This window comes from Vanacampus margaritifer, chromosome 2, assembly GCF_051991255.1.
Source record: "Vanacampus margaritifer isolate UIUO_Vmar chromosome 2, RoL_Vmar_1.0, whole genome shotgun sequence".
NCBI classification, from domain to species: domain Eukaryota; kingdom Metazoa; phylum Chordata; class Actinopteri; order Syngnathiformes; family Syngnathidae; genus Vanacampus; species Vanacampus margaritifer.
The window spans coordinates 53,046,165-53,069,232 of NC_135433.1; the positions used below are offsets into that span (position 1 = coordinate 53,046,165).

General features: G+C 42.1%; 2 protein-coding genes and 1 long non-coding RNA gene across 10 annotated transcripts in view; 1 reads left to right on the forward strand and 2 right to left on the reverse strand.

The window, feature by feature from the left end:
- The window catches only part of LOC144045003 (serine/threonine-protein kinase BRSK1-like), a 34,512-nt gene extending 25,273 nt beyond the window's left edge, over positions 1–9,239 (reverse strand). For 3 of the 8 annotated variants that reach the window (XM_077559764.1, XM_077559771.1, XM_077559769.1), the window contains exons 1-2: positions 7,991–9,239; positions 6,917–7,011 (exon numbers count right to left, since the gene is read on the reverse strand). In XM_077559764.1, coding sequence (XP_077415890.1) covers positions 6,917–7,011; positions 7,991–8,084 — 189 coding nt within the window. In that variant the 5' untranslated portion in view covers positions 8,085–9,239. Of the gene's footprint in view, positions 1–195; positions 4,207–6,916; positions 7,012–7,990 lie in introns of those variants that run through there. The other 5 variants (XM_077559770.1, XM_077559768.1, XM_077559766.1 and 2 more) reach the window with 5 other exon arrangements.
- A 3,928-nt stretch (positions 9,240–13,167) lies between these two features.
- LOC144045006 (uncharacterized) lies at positions 13,168–21,537 on the reverse strand. Its single transcript, XR_013291393.1, has 3 exons — positions 21,345–21,537; positions 14,484–14,599; positions 13,168–13,547 (listed from the first exon to the last, which is right to left on the reverse strand). It is a non-coding gene; the product is annotated as an uncharacterized LOC144045006 (long non-coding RNA).
- Positions 21,417–23,068, forward strand: part of prl (prolactin) — a 33,290-nt gene continuing 31,638 nt past the window's right edge. Inside the window, exon 1 of the mRNA XM_077559773.1 lies at positions 21,417–21,565. Within this exon, the coding sequence (XP_077415899.1) occupies positions 21,523–21,565 (43 nt within the window). The 5' untranslated portion in view covers positions 21,417–21,522. The remainder of the gene's footprint in view (positions 21,566–23,068) is intronic.

Consider the following 23,068-nt stretch of genomic DNA (forward strand, 5'->3'; position numbering starts at 1 on the left):
AGAGGATAGGAGCTGGAACACTGTCTCTCAGAACTTTCTCGCGCAAAAATCACGAGGGCTCTGAGTGACAAGCAATCCTGGCGGTTGTTCGGGACTCATAGAATTGTAGTTACATTCGTAACTGTGTTCTATTTTGTCCCTCTCGTCCGCCAGGTGGCGGTGCTGAAACAGCATGCAATGCCGAATACAACATACCTCCCAGAGGGGCCTCCAAAGGACCGTGAACCACATCCAGTGGATGAGGAGCGGTGACATCCAAGCTGTAGAATCTGGAGAACATGCAAGGCGACAACCAGGAAGCAGCTGCGCAGACATCTTCCAAGAACACGCCTTTCAGAACAGCCCATCCTGGTAGAGTGACTGCGCACCGCAGGAGAAGGGGGGCGACCAGAGACCCGGTACGCTTGCCAATTCACATCCCCGATCCATTGAGAGAGGCGTTGCTTGGAAATAGCAGCACTCCTCGCCGGGCCATCGTAAGACACGAAGAGTTGGGTGGATTTACAGAAACACGCCGTAGCATCCAAATAAGAGCGGAGCACCCTCACAGGACAACAAAGCGGCATCCCCGTCTGTCAACGGAAGATTACAATGAGCGAGAGGGATAGGGCGGTTGACTTGAGAGACAAACAAAACTATGGGACAATGAAGGCACTTGGGGCTAACATATAGAGCGTGCTCACCCAGAGCACATAGAGCATATAGAGAAGCTCCACCAGACGCTTAGCGGATGCGATTGCTAGTAGAAACGCCGCCTTACGAGCCAACCAAGTTCTACCCCAGTCACCGGCTCAAAAGAGGACCTGCACAGCGCGTCGAACACCAAGTGAAGATCCAAGGTGGGGACACAAGGCGGGTTCTTGGAACGAAGACGAAGGGCTCCTCTGAGGAAGGAGGCCATGAGGCTATGCTATCCAACAGACTTGCCATCCACAGCAACAGTCCTTCAGAAGGACCCTTTGAAGGGTCAGATTAATGAGGGGGAGAGGTGGAAAAGCATACAGAAGGCAACCCGGTCAAGGGTGTGCCAAAGCATCCTGGCCTAGCAGGCTGTTCCATTCCAGCAGAGAAAACCAGAGGGGACAGTGAGTGGACTCCTCGGAGGCAAAGAGATCGATCGTCGCCTTGCTGCAGCGACTCCAAATGGCGCTCACCACCTCCGGGTGGAGACGCCAATCCCCAGAGGCGGACGACAGTGGGAGAGAGAATCTGCCGCCTGGTTGCCAATGCCCGGGAGAAACACGGCCAGCAGGCTGGCAAGGCGAGGGCGGCCCATCTGAGATGCTGCTATGAGGCCCATAGCAACTGGTCTGACCGCGTAACGCCCTGATGATTGATGTGGTACACAGTGGAGGTGTTGTCCGAGCGTACCAGAACATGGCACCCTGCAATGAAGGGCAGAAATTGAATGAGGGCCAGATGCACCGCCTGCATCTCCAGCACATTGATATGCAGCGATCTGTCCCCTGCTACCCACTGGCCTTGAGTCATCCTGTGTTGCCAAACTGCGCCCCACCTGCTCAGGCTGGCATCGGTGGTCACAACTTTGCGACGGGCTGGCACCACATCCAGCGGGACTCCCGCTGACAGAAAAGATCGGTGTTCCCATGGTGCGAGAGCACCCATGAAGCGACTGGACATCAGAGGTGTCGTTGACGGTCCAGCAGCGGGTCAAGCCGGAAACTGATCAGCCACCGTTGCAATGGCGACAGCAGGCCTAGTGGCACAATTGCCGTCAGGGACGTCAGCTTGCCCAGCAGACGCAGAAAGAAGACATAAGGCAGCATCCTGAGGGAGACGAGGTGCAGAACATCGTCCACCCTCTGAGAGGATGGCAGAGCAATCATGGATGTGGTGTCCAACATCATCCCGATGAACAAAGTCCCCTGGGAGGGAACGAAAGAGGACTTCTTCAGGTTGACCTTGAGGCCAAGTCGTGACACATGATGAAGAAGCATAGACGTGTCTCGGAGTGTCTGAGCACGGGACTGTGCGCACATGAGCCAGTCGTCCAGGTAAGGGAGCACCTTCATGCCGACCGACTGCAGTGGTGCAAGGGCCACCTTCACAACGTGCGTAAACATCCTGGAAGAGAGTGACAGCCCGAACGGGAGTACCCTGAATTGCCAATTGGCGACCCCTGTAGGCAAATCAGAGAAACGTCCGAACATACAAGTAAGCGTCCTTCATATCGATTGAAGTGAACCATTCCCCTCGGGTGATCGTTCGTAACACACCTGACATAGTTAGCATGCGGAAGGGTAACACCCTGAGGTAACGGTTGACACCCCTCAAATCCAGGATAGGGCAGAATCCGCCTGTCTTTTTTGGAACGAGGAAGTAGTGGGAATAGAATCCCCCTGGATGTACCAAGGGATCCACTGCTTTGATGGCGGACTTGGCGAGGAGGGTCGCTAACTCTAAATCTAGAGCCAGTGCCCTTTCCGGGTCAATGATGACGGTCTCCCTGACCCAGTTGGAAAGAGAAGGCCGGCGTCGGAACTGAATCCTGTACTTATGAGTTAAGGTGGAGAGCACCCATGGGTCGAAGCGAGGGCAGCCCAGTAGTTGAGCTGCTGACAGGAAAAGTAACCGACTGACGCCCCCCCGCTTAAATCCCAGGCCCTCCCGGATTCAGGGGTCCGGGAGGGACGACGTGTAGTGTGTGCAGCAGCGGCTGATCGGGAGGCATGTGGCCAGAGGGACGGACTTCTTGGGCGTCTATGAGAGGCCTCCGTGTAGGACGACGAGCTACAGATCCCCAAGAAGGCCGAAAGTGCTGCACAGGACGCGACCCAGAGGCGGCCGGGAGAGCAGCTCCCACAAGGCTTGGAGGAGCATAGGGCAAGCAAACTTCAACCTCATGTCATTAGCACAGACTATACGTTCCAGTGCCCCTATTGCGGCTGAACTGAAAACCTGTCCAGGAATCACAGGGAGGAGACGCAGTTCCCTCCGGGAAGCCTCTACCAAGAGGGACTGAGAAAGCCAGACCTGACGGCTCGCCTGGATGAGAAAAGACATACAACGGCCATGCTCCCTAGAAAGGAGGGCAAATTCCCTCAAAGCCATGGTACAGAATGATGAAGCCTCCTCCACCTCGTTATCCCGCAGCGAGTCAGGAAGTTGCCCAGGCGTGCTAAAACCGCTGACGCGTTATACGCCCTTTGATCAGGTCGTCAGTCAAGTGACACTGAGTGTGAGGGCATCTCACAAACCCTCTAAGGGCTTTCTCAGGAAAAACGATGAGGGACGCCACAGCGGTCTCCACATTAGGCATACGGTCTAAACTGATAGGTGTAACACGCCGCATGGATGCCAGGGCACAGCTGTCCGCTGGGAGCCTAAAATAAGCAATTGTATTGTACCAGCAGGAATGAAGGTATGTCAGAAAAAGATGAGGTGGTCCAGTGGAGAGAGGCCACACTCAGCAGGAGGCTGAGAAAAGACAGACAGATCCAACTTTAAGCGCCGGAAAGCGCTTAACATAACCGACCGCACCAAGTCCATTCCAGCTGAACCAAACCCAGAAGGAGGAGAAAGCGGGGCAGTGGAAATACCGAGTCCTTTTCCGAAGGCCGCGCATCACTCGCCGTCTCAGAGTCCCAGAACCACGTTCCAGAGGCCGCAATGGAGACGGCATCATCGGCAGCATGGGAGAACAACTGGAGGGGAGCAGCAGGCAACGCCACCTCTGCAGAGGGCAACGCCACCTCTGCAGAGGGCAATGCCACCTCTGCAGAGGGCAATGCCACCTCTGCAGAGGGCAATGCCACCGCAGAGGCCTTAGAAGCAGAAGGGGTGAACACCCTACTGAGCCTGCATTGCCCACACAGCCGCCTCCAAACGGGTCAACTGCAAGGCAAGTTGAGAATCAGCCCGATTTTTTTTCCTCCGATAGTCATGGGCAGCAGGAGAAACAGACCTGCGCCTTGCCTTCACCAACGATGACCGCCCCTGGCCAGCTGCTGCGTCCTGCTCAGGCACGACGTCAGCAGCGGCAGTGGCTACAGGAGGACGAGATGCCGCAACATTCAAGACAGCAGTCAATGTGGCCCTCTTCAGGCAAGAAGAAGCCGCCACAGTGCTTACAGCATGCGGTGTCCTCCATAACGAACAGCGCAAAAGAGCAGAAGCCACAAACCAACACGCAGGGAGAGCGGTCAGGTTAACTGGCTGCAGGCTTCATGTGGGAGAGGAGGTGGCTACTAGCCTCTTCACCAACGGAACAAAGCCACAAAGCAATCAAAGCAATCTTAAACTAGCAGAGGGTATGACAAACAATACTATAGCTAGCAAACAAAACATCAAGGCAGCTGGCAACCCACGGCAGCAGCCGAGGAAGGTGCGAGGTGCTAAAAGTTGGGAGAGGATACGACAAACAGTACCTTCCCTAGCAAGTTCAATTCAACGCAGCAAAAGGGAGAGGGTTCGCGACACGTGAACATCACTAGCAAAAACAAGCCAAAGTAACCGCCTGCAAGATGGCAACGGTTGTTGACATACACAATACGCACCGTCGAACTTGAAGCGGCACACATCAAGGCGCTGAAAATCGCGGGAAGAGGGAAGGAGAGCTCCAGCTTCCACATAAACACAAGTCCATCAAAAACGAGAAAATACACAGAGCCGTCGCAGCCAAGGGGGGGTGGAGAACACCCGCATCCCCGACCGATAAGATCACAGGCCACCAGCGACGGACAAGAAGAACACCGGTAAGCAAAACGAGTTGACCGCGCGAGAAGGTTAAAGAGACAGTGTTCCGGTTCCTATTCTCTCTTATACATGAGGATTATGTCAGACGGAACCATGGATTACAAGTCCTTTTTTAATTATTTTCTCGATTGACGTGTGCGTGTGGGGATTTCCGTGCTGTTTCATTACCGCCACCTGGCGGTCGAGAGGGACGAAATAGAACAGGTTTTTTTTTTTATAATGTGAGAGAAAGAAAATTGCTGTATGTGCATAATGCTCCTTTAACGTGTAGTTGCCCACTGCTTGAGCAGATGTCACGATGCTACTTATAGTATCAAGACTGACCAGTGAGAGCATGGCACCTCATGTCAACCTAACTGCCAAAAATACAAAAATGAAGAAATAGTGGGACTGTAGTAGTGGAAGTATAACAAGTTAAGACAACTATTAGCTTGTCTGGCAACTACATTACGATTGCAAAGTGATTTGGAAGGCGCGTTACTTTATTCAAATACTCAACACAAACAATTGCTCAACTATTTATGTCCTAATTGGCGATCATGTCGGTTCACATCATAATCATGGAGTCCATGGATCAGCCAAACTTAGGAATGACCGCATAATGATTTGTGAATTAAAATATTGAAATGGTTAACAGTATAATTTATGATTTACTGTCAACACGTCCCACACCAATGGATAATCAGTCAAGATAATCCTTCAGAGACACCTCATAATCAGGCCTTTGCTAAACTTTGATAGGCAAGGGAGGGGAAATGCACAATCTGGCTTGATTGCCGTGTACCATACAGATAGATACAACATCAGTGAGCACATTTGGATGAATGGACAAACATTCCCCAGCACACGCTGCGACATGTACAAACATTTTCCCAGAAGAGTGGAAAAAGGTTTTGAAAATATTTCTTTAGGCTAGGGCTGGGCGATATGGCCAAAAAATAACATCTAAAAAAAAATTCCGGTCATTCAGGGCGATTATGATTTGAATTGATTTGATTTTAAGCTAATAAATCCAACAAATATGTATTTAAAGGTTTCATTTATACAAAAATAATTCCTGTGAAAAATATTCAGTCAACAATAATGTATATTTATTTTTAAATCAGTTGGTAGCTATTGCAAATATGTCTTTTAAAATTGCAACTCACAATAACATTTGAATGTAACAGAACATAAGAACAGCTTTTAATAATCTAGAAGACAAAATTTGATTTCACGATTTAGCAAATTTTCAACGAATCCATTTTTAAAATGACGATTAATCGAATTCATTTGATTTATTGCCTCGCCCTAATTAAGAGTCATTCTTTAGGCAGAGATGGTTAAAATGTAAAGTTGTCTAACAAAAAGCCTCACTTCATAGCCACAGTTCTGGCTTATGTCAACCATAATGTTGTGGTTTTCGAGCTAACCTCCAACCTTAACTAAGGGGCCACTATGGTTGACAGTGACCAGGCATTCCAGCTTGTCCAAGAGCCAATTCAAGCCCTTGTGGCTCATATTGGCTTATGTCTATTTACTAACATCTGTATTTATACAGAAGTTCGCCATGACTTTATATAGTAATCATATGGCTATAAACAAACAAAAAAAAAAAACGCTACTTGCATTCAAGGGAAAAATCAGTGATGATAAGCCTTTGGACTTCTGTGGGTAGGTCATCAATTGACACGGAGCTACATTGGACCCCAAATACAAAATCTGAAATAAAATTAAAACAAATAAGAGTCTACACTACAGTCAAGACAGAAAGACTTGTAGCTGGAATGTGCTTTAGAAAACCTTTGGTGTAGACATCTGCGCAGCAATAACCTACTATTAGAGAACTTAGAGTAGTCAATGGGCATTTTTCCAATGCAATATAAACCTGCAGACAGGGGGATGAAAATGTGATATATTGTAGGAGTAGCACTAATACAAAAAAAGAATAATGTTGGAATGGTCTCAATTTAAGTTGAACACAGATGATTACAGGAAAAACTTTGACTCTGTGTTTATTGCCCCAGGTTTGACATTTTTAACGGACAGAAGGCCATTGAGAGACTGAATAGGTCCAGGGCGTCTAAGCTGCTAACAGCTCAATTAAGTCATCTCAATGTTGTGTACAAAAGTGGTCCTATGCACAAGATTTCTTATCCGATATCGGATCAGAGATGTTGGACACAGTGAAGCTATTGAAATGATTGACAATGTAACTTACCTTCATGAGAACTGATTCAGACAGTTTTTCTCTGTTGACAATCTTTATGGCCACTTTCTGTCCGGTTATACAGTGGACACCTAACTTCACCAGTCCTGAAACACAGACAGGGGTACACGGGTAAAGGTCAACATAAAGACTAACGACACCAGGAAGCCAGAGAACCTGCTAACCGCCAGTCCAATGTTTTGCCCGGGATGACATACAGCCTAATTCATTAACATAGCTAATTTGAGTCAGAGTTTAATTTGTTTGAGTCTTTTTTTAGACTATTTTTGACCAGAAGTGGGTAATATAAAGGAGAGAAACATTATAGAAGCATGTTTTTAAAACTCCAAATAGAACACTGTGAGTGAGTCAAGCCATTTAAAAATACCAATACTGAATAGAACAGTTTTTAGTTGTTTGGCAGTGACACTTGGGACATGAGTGTGGCTAATCAATATGGGTTGTGTATATCCATAGTGTGGTGCAAGAGATGACATACATCTACAATACCGATACATCGTCCCACCCCGAGTGTTTCTAATGCCTCGGTTACCTTATTCAACTATTTTTAGAGGGGGAACATTTCTCAGTGTGATGCAATGCAGTTACTAATGCATTTTATCTATCCATCTTCGCACTTTTCCTCACTAGGGACCTTAAAGTATTGGAGCAGAGATCATACATGACTCCGGGGTGGGGTAGGCCTACACTCTGGACTAGACTGGGCACATGTACACAAACATCCATTCACACCATCAATACCCATGGGTTATTTAGAGACTTAAGTTAGCTTAACAATCGCACCCAGAGGCACATGGAAAGCATGCATTGTAAACTACACACAGGAGATTCGAACCCAGAACGTAGAAATAAAGGCAGACATGCTGTATATATAAAGTAAACCACTTGCCCACCATGCTGCCGCAGACAGCCACTATAAATAGTTGCTGTAGCATATACTGACAATTCAGTTAAGCCATACCAGTGTACATCCAAATTAAATCTTGTTACATTATCTGGGTGTACCTAAACAAGGAAGTAAGTGGTTGCAGCATTGACACGAAACTACAGTAAGGAAATTCCTACCAGTCTGTCCCTTCCCGAGGGTCTTCTCCAGCCGGTAAGGCCCCACATACTGATTGGACTGGCCTAGTTCTTTGCTGCTCATCTTTCCCGACATTGCAGGGGGGGAATTGCCAGTTTCAAACGAATCAAGAGAGCTGTGGGCCCGTTTGGACTCGCAATGCAGCAAGGCTCATCCCAAGAGACTTTGGCGTCGGAGGTGGTCGTGATCTAACGCCGGGCCCCGCAGGCTACTCCCATTCACTTGCTTGTCGTGTCGCCTCCAAGCCCGCCCCCACCCAAAAATAAATAAAATAAACTATAGTCTAAACTAGTAAGAAATCATTGTGGGCTTTTGCTGGGATGAGCGGCGTTTACGTAGAAAAACGTGGAGATCAGAGGAGGATGACGTGACGGTGGAAGTGCTCACAAAATGTGAATAGCCACCCCACTCCCTGTTATAAATGACTGCTCCTTATTTCAGTGCGTGCGTTTGTACTAAAGTGGTGCAGATCTTACTCAGACGTGAACAGGAAGACTAACAGATTGATTTCTGGAAGTGCAGAGTCTCAAATATCCCAAGTCAGAATGCAATCCATGCCTTGATCGATACAGGGACCCCCCCTCCTCTCTCCTAATGTCAAAAATACATTTCCGAATCCGTCTGAGCTTGTGTGTTCTTCTCTAAAGCTTCGATGGCTTCTGTCTTCATGTGCTCATTCGACGTTAGTCCAGATAATCGTCTATTATCACAACAGCATCAGCATCCAGAATGGCTTTTCCAATATCCGGTACACACTTTGGCTCACCCCCTCCTCGGCCCTGCATCAGGAAATAGAGGAAGAAGGATGAGGGCGGGGGGGAGCGTCAAAGAGGCGCGGACAGGCCGGTCCAGACAAGGCAAACCCGCCCTGGTTCTCAACGGAGATGTGCGCTGTTTGGATCAGGAGAACCGGAAAAAGTGCAGTCGCCGGTTACGCTTGTTCCCGAATAAGCCCGAATAAGCGGCATCCTCAGTTCAGATGGCCTGACGGATTGCACACCTCTCCCGGCTCCCTCCCCGGCCGACCGTGCTCATCCTATGCCCGCATCTCCTCCTACTCTCAACCGAAAAATAAAACCGCCCAAAAAGCTCACTTAGGAGGAAGAAGGAGATGTTTCAGAAGTTGCTCGTCTCGGACGGGATGGTCTTCATGCAGCACTCTGCAGTCCAGAACGGTCCCCCTCTCTTTAGTCCTCCTCCCCTCCTGCATCACTCTATTCATTCAATACGGTCAGCATCAGCATCCGGGTTCCGCTTTCCCCCTCCCCTCTCTCCTTCCCGTCCCCTCCTCCATCGCTCGCTCTCCCTTTCTCTTTCTCTTGCCTCCACCCCTTCTCTTTTTATTTTATTTCATTTTTTCACTACAACAAAGTTGCATTCAATACAGGTAGCTGCAACTACTGCACAGCAAAGAGCATTTAAATTCAATTTCAAATTGATGCACAGACAGTAGAGTGCCCTATACTGCCAGCCCCAATCTTGGATTTAAAATAATAATAATAATAATATATAGGCTATATATTCATGGGAATGTATATCTTTAAAAAAAAAAAAAAAGTAGCTATAAAAGTGGTGACAAGGTAATAGAATAACATCATTTTTACATTAAATATATTTATCTATATGCATAATATATATTGTTGTTATTGCACATTCTTTAAATACAAAAATATCTACATTTTGTATTTCCTTTTTTTTTTATTCCCTCTGCTATAATCATTCTGAACACCTCAACACCTTAGAACATAACACTTTGTAACATGTATTAGTTATTTCTTTTTATGTGTGTTTTGAATGTGAAATGTGTCTGGATGGGAATGTGTTTGAGAACCTGGTTCAAGAAGAATTTCTGTCACCATTTGTGTCAGACAATAAAGTATTGTATTCTATTCTAGTATTGTAATTCTATTCTATTCTAATGGTTAATAATTTGGGAAAGCTGGTGCAGCGCTTACCAGTTTGATTTCCCATCCACTGCCCCAATAAATTAAGGCTATGCACCATTACAGGTCCCTAACCTCATATACAAACATAAACAAACAAATAAATACATAAAATGGATGGGCTGTGTCAGGAAATCACAAATACGTGGTTTATAATTTTATTTATATTAATAGACAACATTTATGCCAGTGGAAGATAGTGCTTCCTGTTTTATACTCCATATCAGTAGGAGGCAGCATACAAAGTGGAAGTGGCCAGAAATAACATCTTCAACCCACAACCTTTAGAGAAGACACTTTTATCAATCCATTCATTTTATAAACAAATAGGCCACTTTCTTCATGGTTACAGGGAAAAGACATTGTTTTAGAGAAAAATGGGTTGAAGGGACACGTTTTTTGAAATCTCATTTGGCATGTTGGTGTCACTTCCCATCACAGGTCCACAGGTGAGCTGTGTTATTACTGTAATTGAGGTTCGCATTATGATGTCTATTTTTTGGTTAAAAAAAAGTCTGCTTGTTGGTTTGCAAATATTTCATCTTGAAAAAAAATCTTAAAATGAGTGCTGTTAGCTTACTAAAGTGTTTCATATCTAACAGTGTTTATGAGTTATTTTATTTCTTTATTTTTCTTGTCATACTTTGGCTTTCGACAACAGCATTGTTTATGCATTTTATTGTATTTGAATTATATAGTGGTATCTTACTTTACGGCACTTTGCATGCAGCTAAAGTTGTTTTTAAACTGCTCTATAAATAAAGTTGAGTTGGGTTATTTTATTGCATGTCCATGTCCATGCATGTGAGGGTTAAAAACATATATGCAAGAGTAGGCCTTCTTTTTTATTTTTATTTTTTATTATTATTATTTTTTTTTAGTAGGCCTTCTTAGCCTAATGTTAAACAAACAACAACAAAAAAGTGTTCGTTTATGTCCCATTTAAAAGCTACTCCACATGACAAAGGAGCTGCTTCTTGGGTGAAATATACCAAGTGGCCACAGGGTGGTACTGTTATGACTACATTTCTTTAAACGACAGAAGTAATCATTTGTACTATACTTAATACACGCAGCAATCGCAACATTGTGCACAGCTGTGTAGTGTGGTAATGCAGTTGTGATTGTCATTGTCACAGATGTGTTTGTTTATCAATGTGCTTGTAGATTGTTGTGATGTTAGACTGCACTGCATCACTCTCTTTTATTTTGTGACAATAATCATTGTTTGGTATGTGAGTGGTGAGGTGCACTTGTGCAAGGCATTGACCCCTCCCTCCAAACGCAGGATGCCACTCACTCTGACACCTCTCCTTGAATGTTTGCATGTGTGTGATCCCGTTCTCTGTGAGCGTGTGTGCTACAAAATTTACAGCAACATGTATTTTTCCCTTTGGGAAATTATAACTTGTATAATAAAAATAAAAATAAACATTTAATTCAATGTGTCATGTGATGACAGGACTTTCATACGACACCCCCCTTGAACCACTTTGGACCTATTAACATTAGTCATACATAACATACTGTACATACAGACAGTACGTGGTCATGCAGCATAAAGTTCAATTATACAGACACGTGTGGAGTTACAAAACATGTGAGCCATAATTGGACACTATACAGTGCAGGTTAAAAAAAAAAAAAGACCAAAGAGTTTGGTGAGTGAAAGGCAATTGGTCAATGTGTCTGGGAGTTGGTCATGTCAGCCATTGAAATGGGATTTAAAGGCTTTACTGACTGCTCGAAATGTGCAAAGTCTACACTACACTCTGTGTCAATGGAGCTGTAAAATAAACCACTGAGCCCACAATAGAGGTGACAGAGAGAAACTCCCAAGAGGGCTTTCTAAAATTCAAAATTCAAACTAGTTGCTAGAGAGCTGCAAGACTGTATCCTGATGACTGTTGAGGTGCCCTTGAGCAGGGCACTAAACTCAAACTCTAACTCAAGAGAGACTATTTGCCTCTTTACCCCAAGCATATGACTTTACACTTTTTCCTTCACAAAATATACACCAGAGTGTAAGAGTATCAATTCCTTTTCTATAGTGCTTGTCCTCATTAGGATTGTGGATGAGCTCCGAGCCCATCAGCACTCACCTAGCTGGTTTTGGGCAGTACATCCTGGACTGGACTGACAAATGCGAAGAAACCTTTTAGACAGAATCATGTTCCAACTGTCTGCATGAAAGCAAAGAACTATTCTGGGAACGAGTCGGTGTGAGGCCAAAAGATTCTCTGGAGTTAGAAAGGGGAGCAAAGCAACAGCTGATCATATTGCTGTCTGTGTGTGTTTGAACTGTAGGCCTATGTGTGTAAGTGTAGACAGGGGTCTCCCTCAAAACCATTTACCAATTAAATGCTGACTCGGGTGCTCCGTGTATTCTTCTTCTTTATTTAATCAGTGTGCAGTGTGGTGTTTCCTGCCAACAACTGTTCACAACAGTAACAGGCTGTGCATTTCTGCCTGACCCATAAGTAAGGACTGGAGTGAATTAAACCACGGTGCAAATATTAATATTATTACACTGTAATTCAAGAAACTACCAAAAATACGAAAAAAGGCGATGTAACAGCAAGCAACTATGAGGACAATTTTGAAATGTTATTGGATGAACAAACAGTTCCATTGTTAAGAAAATGTAAATAATATAAAGAAATAATAGAATTTATGCTGTAAATCTTGGTGATTCTGATATGTATATCTGCCCATCTTTCCGCGCAGGCAGCATGGGTGACAGTGGTCAACCAATACACTTCTAAGTCTTCCAGTCTCTGTATTTCTTTTACAATCTGCTGATGACACAAGCTCAGTGGCTTTGAGAACTTCCTGTTTGAAGCATGGAATCAGTGAGATGCGGTCGACCAATTGTTAGGCGTCGTCTCGGTCTTATCGTGTGTCAAAATGTGAAAAAGATCATAAGGATTGCTTGAATACTGCAGAGGTGGAAAATCCAGATCCAGAAAGTAAAAACCCTGCCGCAGTTTGGCTTTAGCCCTTATCGGTAATTGTTTCCGTTGTTGTGCTATAGCTAGCAGGTAAACATGCACCATGGGAGCTAGCTAGGGGCTAAAGCCAAACTGTGGTAGGGTTTTTAATTTTTGGACCTGGATTTGCCACCTCTGGAATACTGCACATCAATTCATGGATCAAATACATGTTGTGAATTTTGCCGTTCAGCCACTTGTTAGAAAACAGGAAGTTGTGCAATAAGTACTGAAACATTTATTTTGTATACCAATCATTTTATATCTTTATTTCCATTGATCATATTCATTTCAAGTTAAGAATTTACCTTTACATGACTAGCCATTAGTTCTCTGGAAGTATCAACAAGTCAATGCACCATACATCAGTCATAGAGGGAGAGGGAATGGCGGAAGACTGAAGGACATCAGTAAAGGGTTCAAACGGGGGAGGGAGGGAGGACAGAGGAGAAAACTACGGTTAGGTTACTGCTGCCAGGTCCCAAACTCAGCTCGAATCAACAGTGCTAGTGGCACCGTGATCATGGTCGTTGTTGTTGCCAATCAGTCCTGTGCTGGTGTGCAGAAGGGAATGCTGGGAACTCGGAGGACTTAGTGCAGTGGACCTACAAGACAGGAGGAAGAGGTGAAATGAAAGGCGGTGAGGATAAGAGACCAGCAATGAGCTGAGGATGTACCAGCAAACACACAGTAATGTTGCATTTTTAAGAAAAATATCCCAAAACATAACACCATATTATTAATTGAATTTAGTGGTGGAGCCACTCACATGCTTATAACAGTATGTATACTGTAGTGTTAATATTCAAAGTTCTTATTGACATTTGAGTCCAAAAGAGACTTTCTTTTAAAAGGGTGCAAATGTGTCATCAGTCTAATGCACCCATACCCATGACTTGTTGTGTGTGTGTGTCTTTTTAACTTTATTCTTCACTCAATATTTCGAAAAACATTTGAACCTGTATTAATTGTTTTGATCTGTAACTGTCCAGGAGCGGAGATGACCTCAAGGTTAAGTTACAAAAATGAGCTTCGGCTTCATTAGAAGATAGAGTTCGCAGTAAATCATCTTTGTATTTGATCATTTCCTTTAAAGGGATACATTTAGTCATTTTAAACATAATGATAATATTTTGTCTAAAACTAATTTGATAACTTAATTATTCTTCATGTACAATTAATACCTTTAAGACCACATTTTGCCACTTGCTGTCAACACGTGTGCTCAGGCAACAGCTCACAGCTCATCTGTTTTCTGAAGCTGAGGTAACTATGATGTCATTTTCAGTTGAAAGCAAGTTCAAAATGGCTGTCCCCTGAGACGGATAGAAATGGGTGGCTTTTGCTGCTTAACTCATAATCCACAAACACAATATTAATCAGAATGTCATCTTTATTGTTACATTTATATGGGCTAACTTCCCCTTTAATGTTTTTCTTTTTTTTCCAATGTAGGAGATAACAACCTTATTCAGGTAATACGCCCGTTTCCTGTCCAAATTTCAGTGACCCCAAACAAGGCCTGAGGTTGAAATGCTTACATTTGAGGTTTGGATTGCAACTCCTGGCTCATGATGTCCCCTCAGTAGCACTCTTCACACAAGCATTGAAGGCCTCTAGGAGGTCTTTGCATGCTTCTACTCCCTTCTCCGCCACACTGAAAGACAAATAGACAAATATTGAGACATTAATTCATACGAGATTCTCAATTTTATATCAAATACGGACAACCAGCACATTCTGCAAGTAATGGAACCTGGGGTCAATTACAATACAAGTAGCACACAATGAATACCAGTGAGCAGGATTAAGATCTGTTGCCAAAACAGTTCCGTTGATTCATGTACTAACAGATGAAGTAAACTGGAAAAAAACCCTCCAGGAACCACCTGCACAAACTGCGCTTATCCCATTCAGGCTAACAACAACATGGACTGGGCCAGTCAATCAAAGGCACACACCTACATTCACATCTTGTGACATACATGCTCATACAGATAGATAGCAGTTTCAGGGAGAGAGGGAGAGGGGGAGAGAGAGAGAGAGAGAGAGAGAGAGAGAGAGAGAGAGAGAGAGAGAGAGAGAGAGAGAGAAGAGAGAGAAGAGAGAGAGAAAAGAGTGTTATTTCAGGCTCTCATGCAGCAGCAGCAGCAAAGTCTGCATCCGACACTGCCAAAGTGCATTAGGGTGATGGAGCAAGAAAAGGGGGGAGGGTAGTGGGAGGAGTTATAAATACAAAAGGAAATGTGTGGATGGATGGACCCATCTGTTTGCTGGGACACAGCAAAGGAGGGGCTGAGGGAGGAAGGCCGTTTGCGTGATTATGGGACGATGACAAGACACGCAGGTAGAAGGCTGAGCTTAGAGGGGCAGGGGTCACATGATTTGAATGTCATCAGTTAGTTCTTCCCACCCATTCATGACATTAGTACATTAGGTCTAAGTTTGAATATTCACAGGAGTGCATTTAGTGTTTGAATACATTCATAAGTGTGTGTGTGTGTGTGTGTGTGTGGGGGGGTACACATGAATTGATGAATTGCGAGTTTAATAAAGGTCTGTCTACTAATACACCAACCAGTGACAACATTTGAATAACTTCTTCAATTCAATGAGATCCAATATTAAAGCCGATTCAACTATTCTGCCTTTATAATGCTCTCAGAGATTGATACTTAGACATATTATTTAACACATATGTTTACTGGTGTTGATGTAGTTTGCGCTGGTGTAGTATTGCCCAGTTAGCACATTTTCTGATCAATGTAACACTGGGCCAACTCTTATGCAAGATATGTAGAAATGCAATTCAAACTGAGAAGCCTCAAAAAGTACTGTAAGTAGTGTTTAGCTTGTGCTTTATTGATCCTTTTTACATATTGATAGATTTAATGAAAGTATAACTAATATTTTTAAACTGTATATATTTTACTATAAAATAATATATATTAGTAAATTAATCATTACTTATCACAAGTGAAATAATTGTATTAAACTAAGCTGTTTTTAAAATTTGGTATAATGCTAAAATCTGAGTAAAACCATCATTTAAACAAAAAGCAAGTACATAAGAAGTAATTACTGCCATATAAATCACCAAAATATAAAATCCCCTGCTCTCTAAAAAGAGAATTGTTGACCAACTTAATAAAATTGCTTCAAGTGGTAACACGCGATTGAATTAAGTTAATCCAAAGTGAATATATTAAGTTTAATGAACTCATAATGAATTAATCTTAATATAGAAACTTTGAATTAACTTAATTAACTTAATATATCACATTGGATTGATTTAATTCAATCGTGTGTTACCACTTGAAGCAACTTTATTAAATTGGTTCACAATTCACTTTTTAGAGTGTGCATCCATTAAAATTTAACTTAAAATTAGTCCATTCATTTACTCAATAATAAATATACCTGTATTGTACTCATACTCTATTATGTCAACCAAAATTGAGCATTATGATCTTTGTAGAGGCACATTTTTATGTCAAGGGAAAAAAAACTGTACACGAATACATTCAAGCTAAATAAAATGCATTTAATCTGACTGCTGGTTTGTTCTGTGGCTTGCTGCCTGTCTGTGATGCAACATGCAGCTGGTCGCTGCAGCTTATCGCTCAGCATTTTACAATGCCAGGAGGCTGCTGAAAGCGGTGGGCGCTATGTGTGTCATGAAGGAAGTAGAAAGGGCTGAGATTACATCAGATGAGGGAATTCTGTGTGTGCGTGTGTGTGTATATGGGATGATGATGTGTTATCAACTAGACCAGTTTCTGATTATTTCTAATTTAAAAAAATATGTCTGATAAGGAGGAGATGCCCAGATGAATATTAGCATGACTTTGGTAAGATCTCTAGAAATCATAAAAATAAAACATTATACTAAGAGTTTAGCCCTGTTTGTGTGAAAATAGTAGGGGTGTGTGTGCGTGCGTGTGTGTGTGTGTGTGTGTGTGTGTGGATTACAGGAAAGGAGGCGGAGACGATGACATCACCACCAGGAGCCATCATACAATGTCCCGAGGGAGCGTACTCACACTGTTAAGGAAGGTCATATTACAGGGTCAAGAGGCAAAGCTGGATTGTCAACCAATAACCTGCACCAGCTCAAACAGATTACTATGGGTTCAACCCAGAGTGAATATCGATATTAGTTTTTCATAATTACGAGGATGCATTAGATACATCCGGTCATCGCTGCGGCCGTGTGATGGCGTCCTCCTGTCTGTCACAAAAGACGGCTGAATTATTTAGAATGATCGTCTTGTAGTTTGTCTTGTGGGACTGGCATGCATTAATGATCGCTTGGCAGGTGCAGCAGAAACAAATAATGTAGAACATTAGTCAAATGAGTGATGTTCGGATACACTTACGAGTCAGACACACAATATAATATGAGCTCTAGTATAAAAAAAATTTAAAAAGTACACTTTTGAGTGACACTGCCAAAGAGAAATTAATGTAATATTTTGTTATTGGGATTGTAGTTTGTCGTAGTGCAGAACTGCACTGCATGATACTGAGATTGCTGTTGTAAATAGGTTAATGTTACTGTAGGTCTGCACAATACAAAAATACAATGGCAATAATCAGCAAATTGGAATTCTTTTTTTTTTTTTTATTGGATGAAATTAACCTGTGCACTTGTGGCTAATGTTGTCTGGCTCATGTAAATTCATAAACTAGACGTTAATAACATTACAGCTGAATGTTTGTAATACAATATAACAGGAAGAAGTTATTTTGATTAAAGTGTTTCATTTTTTTGAGCTTGCAATCAAGAAGTTCTGATATGGGCAGGTGTAAGATGTTTCATGATATCGACAAAACTTTTGCACAGTGCACTCATATTACTAATTTATGCTGAGTCACCGAATTCCAAATTGGAAAATAGCAAAAATGAGGATGCATGACTAAACATGCATCTGCGGTCAATCAGTAACGACTAACGAGAGATTGTGTGTGCGTCCAGTGTGTACACGTCTGGAGAGTAAAGGGTAAAGCAGGGGGTGGGTCTCTTTTGGTTTTATGGAAGGGCCCAAAGTCTAAAAGCACCAACTTGCATGCTGTCTATTAGATGTTTGCAACACACAGCTACTGCTCACTGTAAATATTAAAAAAAAATTGTTCACCTGTCACGTCACATGGCCTGGATTATTACATATTTTGTATTTTCACTCTATTAACACCACTTAAATTGGAAGTCACCCCAAAAATATTCTGTACAAAAATATGTTCTACACGGTCGCACTAGTTTTTAATATTGCATTTGTGAAATATGAAAAAATGCTGCAAAATCCACTCGTTTTGATCCATGTTAGGGGGCGACCATTTTGCCACTTGCTGTCGACTGAAAATTATATCACAGTTGCTCAGAGCTCAGGAAACGAGCACTCACAGCTCAGCTTGTGAATGTCAAACTCGACCACACTCAGAAAACAGCTGATTGGTCGTTACCTGTGACCTGAGCAATATGATGTCATTTTCAGTCGACAGCAAGTGGCAAAATGGCCGCCCCCTGACACGGATAAAATTGAGTGGATTTTGCAGCATTTTTTCCCCATATTCTACAAACACAATATAAATCACAATGCTGCGTTTAGACTAGTGGGGCTGCGTAGAACATTAAACATATTTAAAGAAAAGTTTTGGGTTGACTTACTCTTCAATGCACTTTGTATTCTACATTCTCCTATGTGACCTTGACAAGGTCGCACAGGAAATTCTCTTTAGAAAACGTGTTTGTGACGATGTATAACAATTACAAAGAGATGCCTAATGCCACATTATGTAATGTCACTACGTCATTGACATTTTGCTTACGTGGTGATCCTGAGTAAAATAAGCTGGTGTCAGGTAGTAAGTTGATATAGTTGAGAACATGTCATGTTATCCTGCACACACGGTCCCACTCTGACACGCCACGAGTCGTGTCTTTTAAAAGCTGCCATCTATAAATACACAGGAGGCCTGAGTATTGATTACACAGACTGCCATGTTAACTGTGCAAGCTCGGCCCGGAAAGCCCAGTGGAGTGTTCTGACAACTATCAATCATCTGTCACACGCTCACTGGCCAGCTGCTCATTCATAGATGTGTGTATATATGCAATTGGATTCTAATGTCAACTAATTAACAGACTTGAAATGTTGACTTTAGCATTACATTTCCATTATCATTAAATGGTTATCAGTCACTTTGATTGCTATTAAAACAAAAAGGCAATAAAATATGAGTTAAATGATCAAATCTTAACATTCAAATCATTGGGACAAAAATAATCTTTTTGTTTCTAATGACCATCTAACTTATTGCTGAGCAAGGAGAGGATAGTCTAACAATATTCATCTTGTGGGGCCAACATTTGAACACTTTTACTACTGTGTAAAATTACCCACCACCATTATCACCTCTGACAGGAGAACAAGCAACAATCATTAACACCCTTAGGAGGGTTGACGAGCGATTCTCCCTAACGCACCTGCCAAGACTTTTACAAGCTGCAATAAAAGACACTACTTCCACGGTGATTACAATGAGGGGTCAATGTTGTCAGTCTATGTGATAATAGATGATGAATAAAGATGGCAATAAAATATCTATACTATTTTGTGTTACAACTAAGACTCTGAATGAGTTGATAAAATGCTTGGTGAAGCCAACCCTCTCCATTCTTATCTGACCAAGTCACACCCCACCGTTACTTTATCATGGCCCGACACAAGTTAGTGTGAGTATTTAAAAGAACTTCAAATGAACTTACATACAGTTCATTTTCCAGTTAAATTTGGACTTGGGCCAAAAATATTTTCATAAAAATGACCTATATCAAATCGTGAACTTCAGATTTTTTCAAAATGTAATATTAATCTTTCTGATATTAATTGGAGGACTAATAATGAATTAATATTACTTATTATTATTATTATTATTAGTAATGGCATTCAAGGACACCATACAATATGTTGCAAATATTATATATATATATACTTAGAAAGTGTATTTTTATTTGCAATATTTATATTTATTGTAGTGTAGACCGTGCGTCCTTGTCAAGGCAGCCTCTGACCTCTGAATGACTTTGGTTCATTATGTTCAGTCAGAATCATCATACTGTACACTTTCACTGTTTCAAGCTGCCCACATAACCCTTCAAAGTCCAACAGGTGTTTTCTGCTGGAACCTGTGCAAAAGTTCTAGAGACTGTTTCAAGGTCCCTCTTGAACACTCTTATGACTGTCCCATAATAAAAATATACACATTTGTCGCTTTTGTAGTTTCACAATTTCAGGATTCTTATCATGACCACCATTTTCTTGACTTAACACACGCTGGCAAATGTACACACAGGTCAAATATGACCAGTGTACACAAACTTTGTAGCACCCGTTTCAAAAAATGACATTTAAAATATTTGTGTATTTTAAATCACTTAAGGAAAAGTCATCAAATTTCAGGGTGTTATATCAAACTTCAAAATGGCTCAAATTTGACCAGAACAGTATGAGACGGTTAGAACAAACATGGATGGTAAGTAGTTATGCGTGGGGATCGAGAGGGCTACCCTATGTCACTAAATACTTGTGGCATGGTAGAATTTTGATGGTAATAATTCCTGTTTTCACGAGATCTGTTGTAATCCACATCACACATACGTATAAGGCTACACGTGAAGTGCTGCATTGGGAGTTAGCATGTTACATCACCACGTCTCGCTTGGTTGCACACATCAGGCATTATTCTTGTTCGGGGTCATAAATCTTGACCCCAAAAAAATAAAATAATCACAAGCGCTGCTGCTAATTGTTGACACAGTATGATGCAAGAGAAGACAGGCGGCTGAATGCAACTGGATAACGCAAGGCATTGTGGGAAGAGGAGGATAGTGACGTAAGCAGATTCCCAGCCTTCATCCATGCGTACAGATGGGCATCAAACCTCACCCCGCTGTCACATACCATTCATCTCCAAATCATTGCACCCAACATTAGGTACCCCGAGTATTTATGACCTTTACCCCAAGACTCTGCTAACATGTTACAGTCGGTTAAATGAGAGCTCGGGTTTGTGTTGACTTTCAGCGCGACTCACATTGTCCTCTAAAGAGACTCCATTTTAGTATGACGGATTTGAGGACATTCTAAATAAACCCTCGCATTGTTAAAACAGTTTGGAATTTCATTAGTTTTTGAAATTCAAAGTTTTAACAAATTATTTTTCTTAAAACTATTTTAGAAATCACACCTATCATTCTTTTTTTTTTATTGCGAAAGTGTTGAAGATGGCAACCCCGAGGTCGCAGTATGAACTTGCCATATAGGTTGCATGATCAAGGTCAGTTCTTGGCTGAAGTATTTAAAGTTGCACATCCATTTTTACATGCATGCATCACTTACCATTTGTCCAGGTCAGCCTTAATACTGGTACATGGAGCAGGAACTGGGGCCTCAGTGGGAGCGGCGGCTGCGGTCTCGGAGTCCGACATGTTTCTGGTGCTGATGGCTAAGTTGATGGTGCGAGTCCTGCTCCTGTTCCTGTCCTCCAAACGTCAGCCTGGGGATCCGAGCACCACCAATGGAGGCAGAGAGAGACAGAGAGACAGCGGGGACGCAAGCGAGTAAGTGAAAGGGGAGGGCACACGATAGGAGGTGGGAGGGGACAAAACACGTGAGATGATCGCGTGGGTCAGGGTGGGAGGATGAGCAGGGGCTTGGGGGGTTTAAAGGTCAGTGACGCAACCTGATATTGTGAGGAAGTTGATTGGCAAACACTTCTGGGAGCTAAAAAGGAAAGAACAGGAAAGGACATTGGGGGCATTGACATTTTTTTTTTAAATCATTTCAAGGTCATCATATGGTTTGATGAACTAGTTGTTGTCATCCAACACTTTGTTTAATGTTGGAGTACACAATATGGTAGTGCGCCGCCAAGTGGTGACTTCATTCATCACAGCATTAGGAAGCTTGTGGCAATAGACATTCTTCAATTAAGCGAAAAGAAAATGTTCATGTTAGCAACCAAATTTTGTGTGGTCAAACTAAACTTGGGATTGAATATTACAATGTCATTGTTATCATGCCCATATGAAAAGCAATGAACATGAGTAACCTTTTGTCCTTGTGTGAACGTTTCAAAAACTTTCCAAGGTCACACACAAGAAGCTAATGAAATAGCTTGTGGAGCAAAAGAAGCATAACGGATTTTGCTTAAAATTCAAAAACATCTTTTAAAGCAATAGAACAGTGCATGATTGCATCAATTCCACGTCTGATTCTTTAATATGACAACAGTCACTCCTGTGCCCCATGAATGATTAATTTAAGATCCTGTTTTTAGATTTTAAAGTAGTGTAAATTTTATCAGTCATTTTTAAATTTAGTTAATTAATTTAATTTTAGTCCAGTTTCAATCCCGCTTGTTGGTTGTTATCATAGTTAGTCAAACTCATCCTGTTTTTATTTAGTCCATTGTTAGTGGACTATAAATCTAGCATTTTAGTCTTTATTTTAGCCCAAGAAAACGTAACGTTATTCGTCTAATTTTAGTCAACAAAAACTGTCAATGTTTTAGTCTAGTTTTAGTCAGGACAATCATTTTAGACTTGTATATATTTTTTGTCAGCAGATAATGTTGAACATTTCAAATCTAAAACTATTTCACATAAAATTTTCTCTCATCCTTTTGATGAAAAACAACTTAACACACAATTACAGTATATCAACAAATGGCTACTATGACTCCATGCTATAAACTAGTAAATTAGCCAGCATTAGTTAGCAGTCGGATTAACATTATTGTTGGATCGTTATAGCTGTTGGATTAATGTTACATTATAACTATAATTTACTCTTTTTTTTAACCTTTCACCGTGAATCCACCTCCTGTCTGTCCCATGTTTAACATGTTGCACTCACTATAGCTGCAGATTTGAGACAAGATTTTACAAAATCACATCATTTTCATCTAGTTTTTGTTCAGGAACTAAAATGTCCATAGACTTTAGTCCACTTTTTATTAAATGAAGTACATTTTTGTCTAGTCTTTATTAGTCGACGAAAATGCATATTGATTTTGTCCCAGTTATTGTTTATCAATGAGGGTTTTAGTCTAGTCTAGTTTT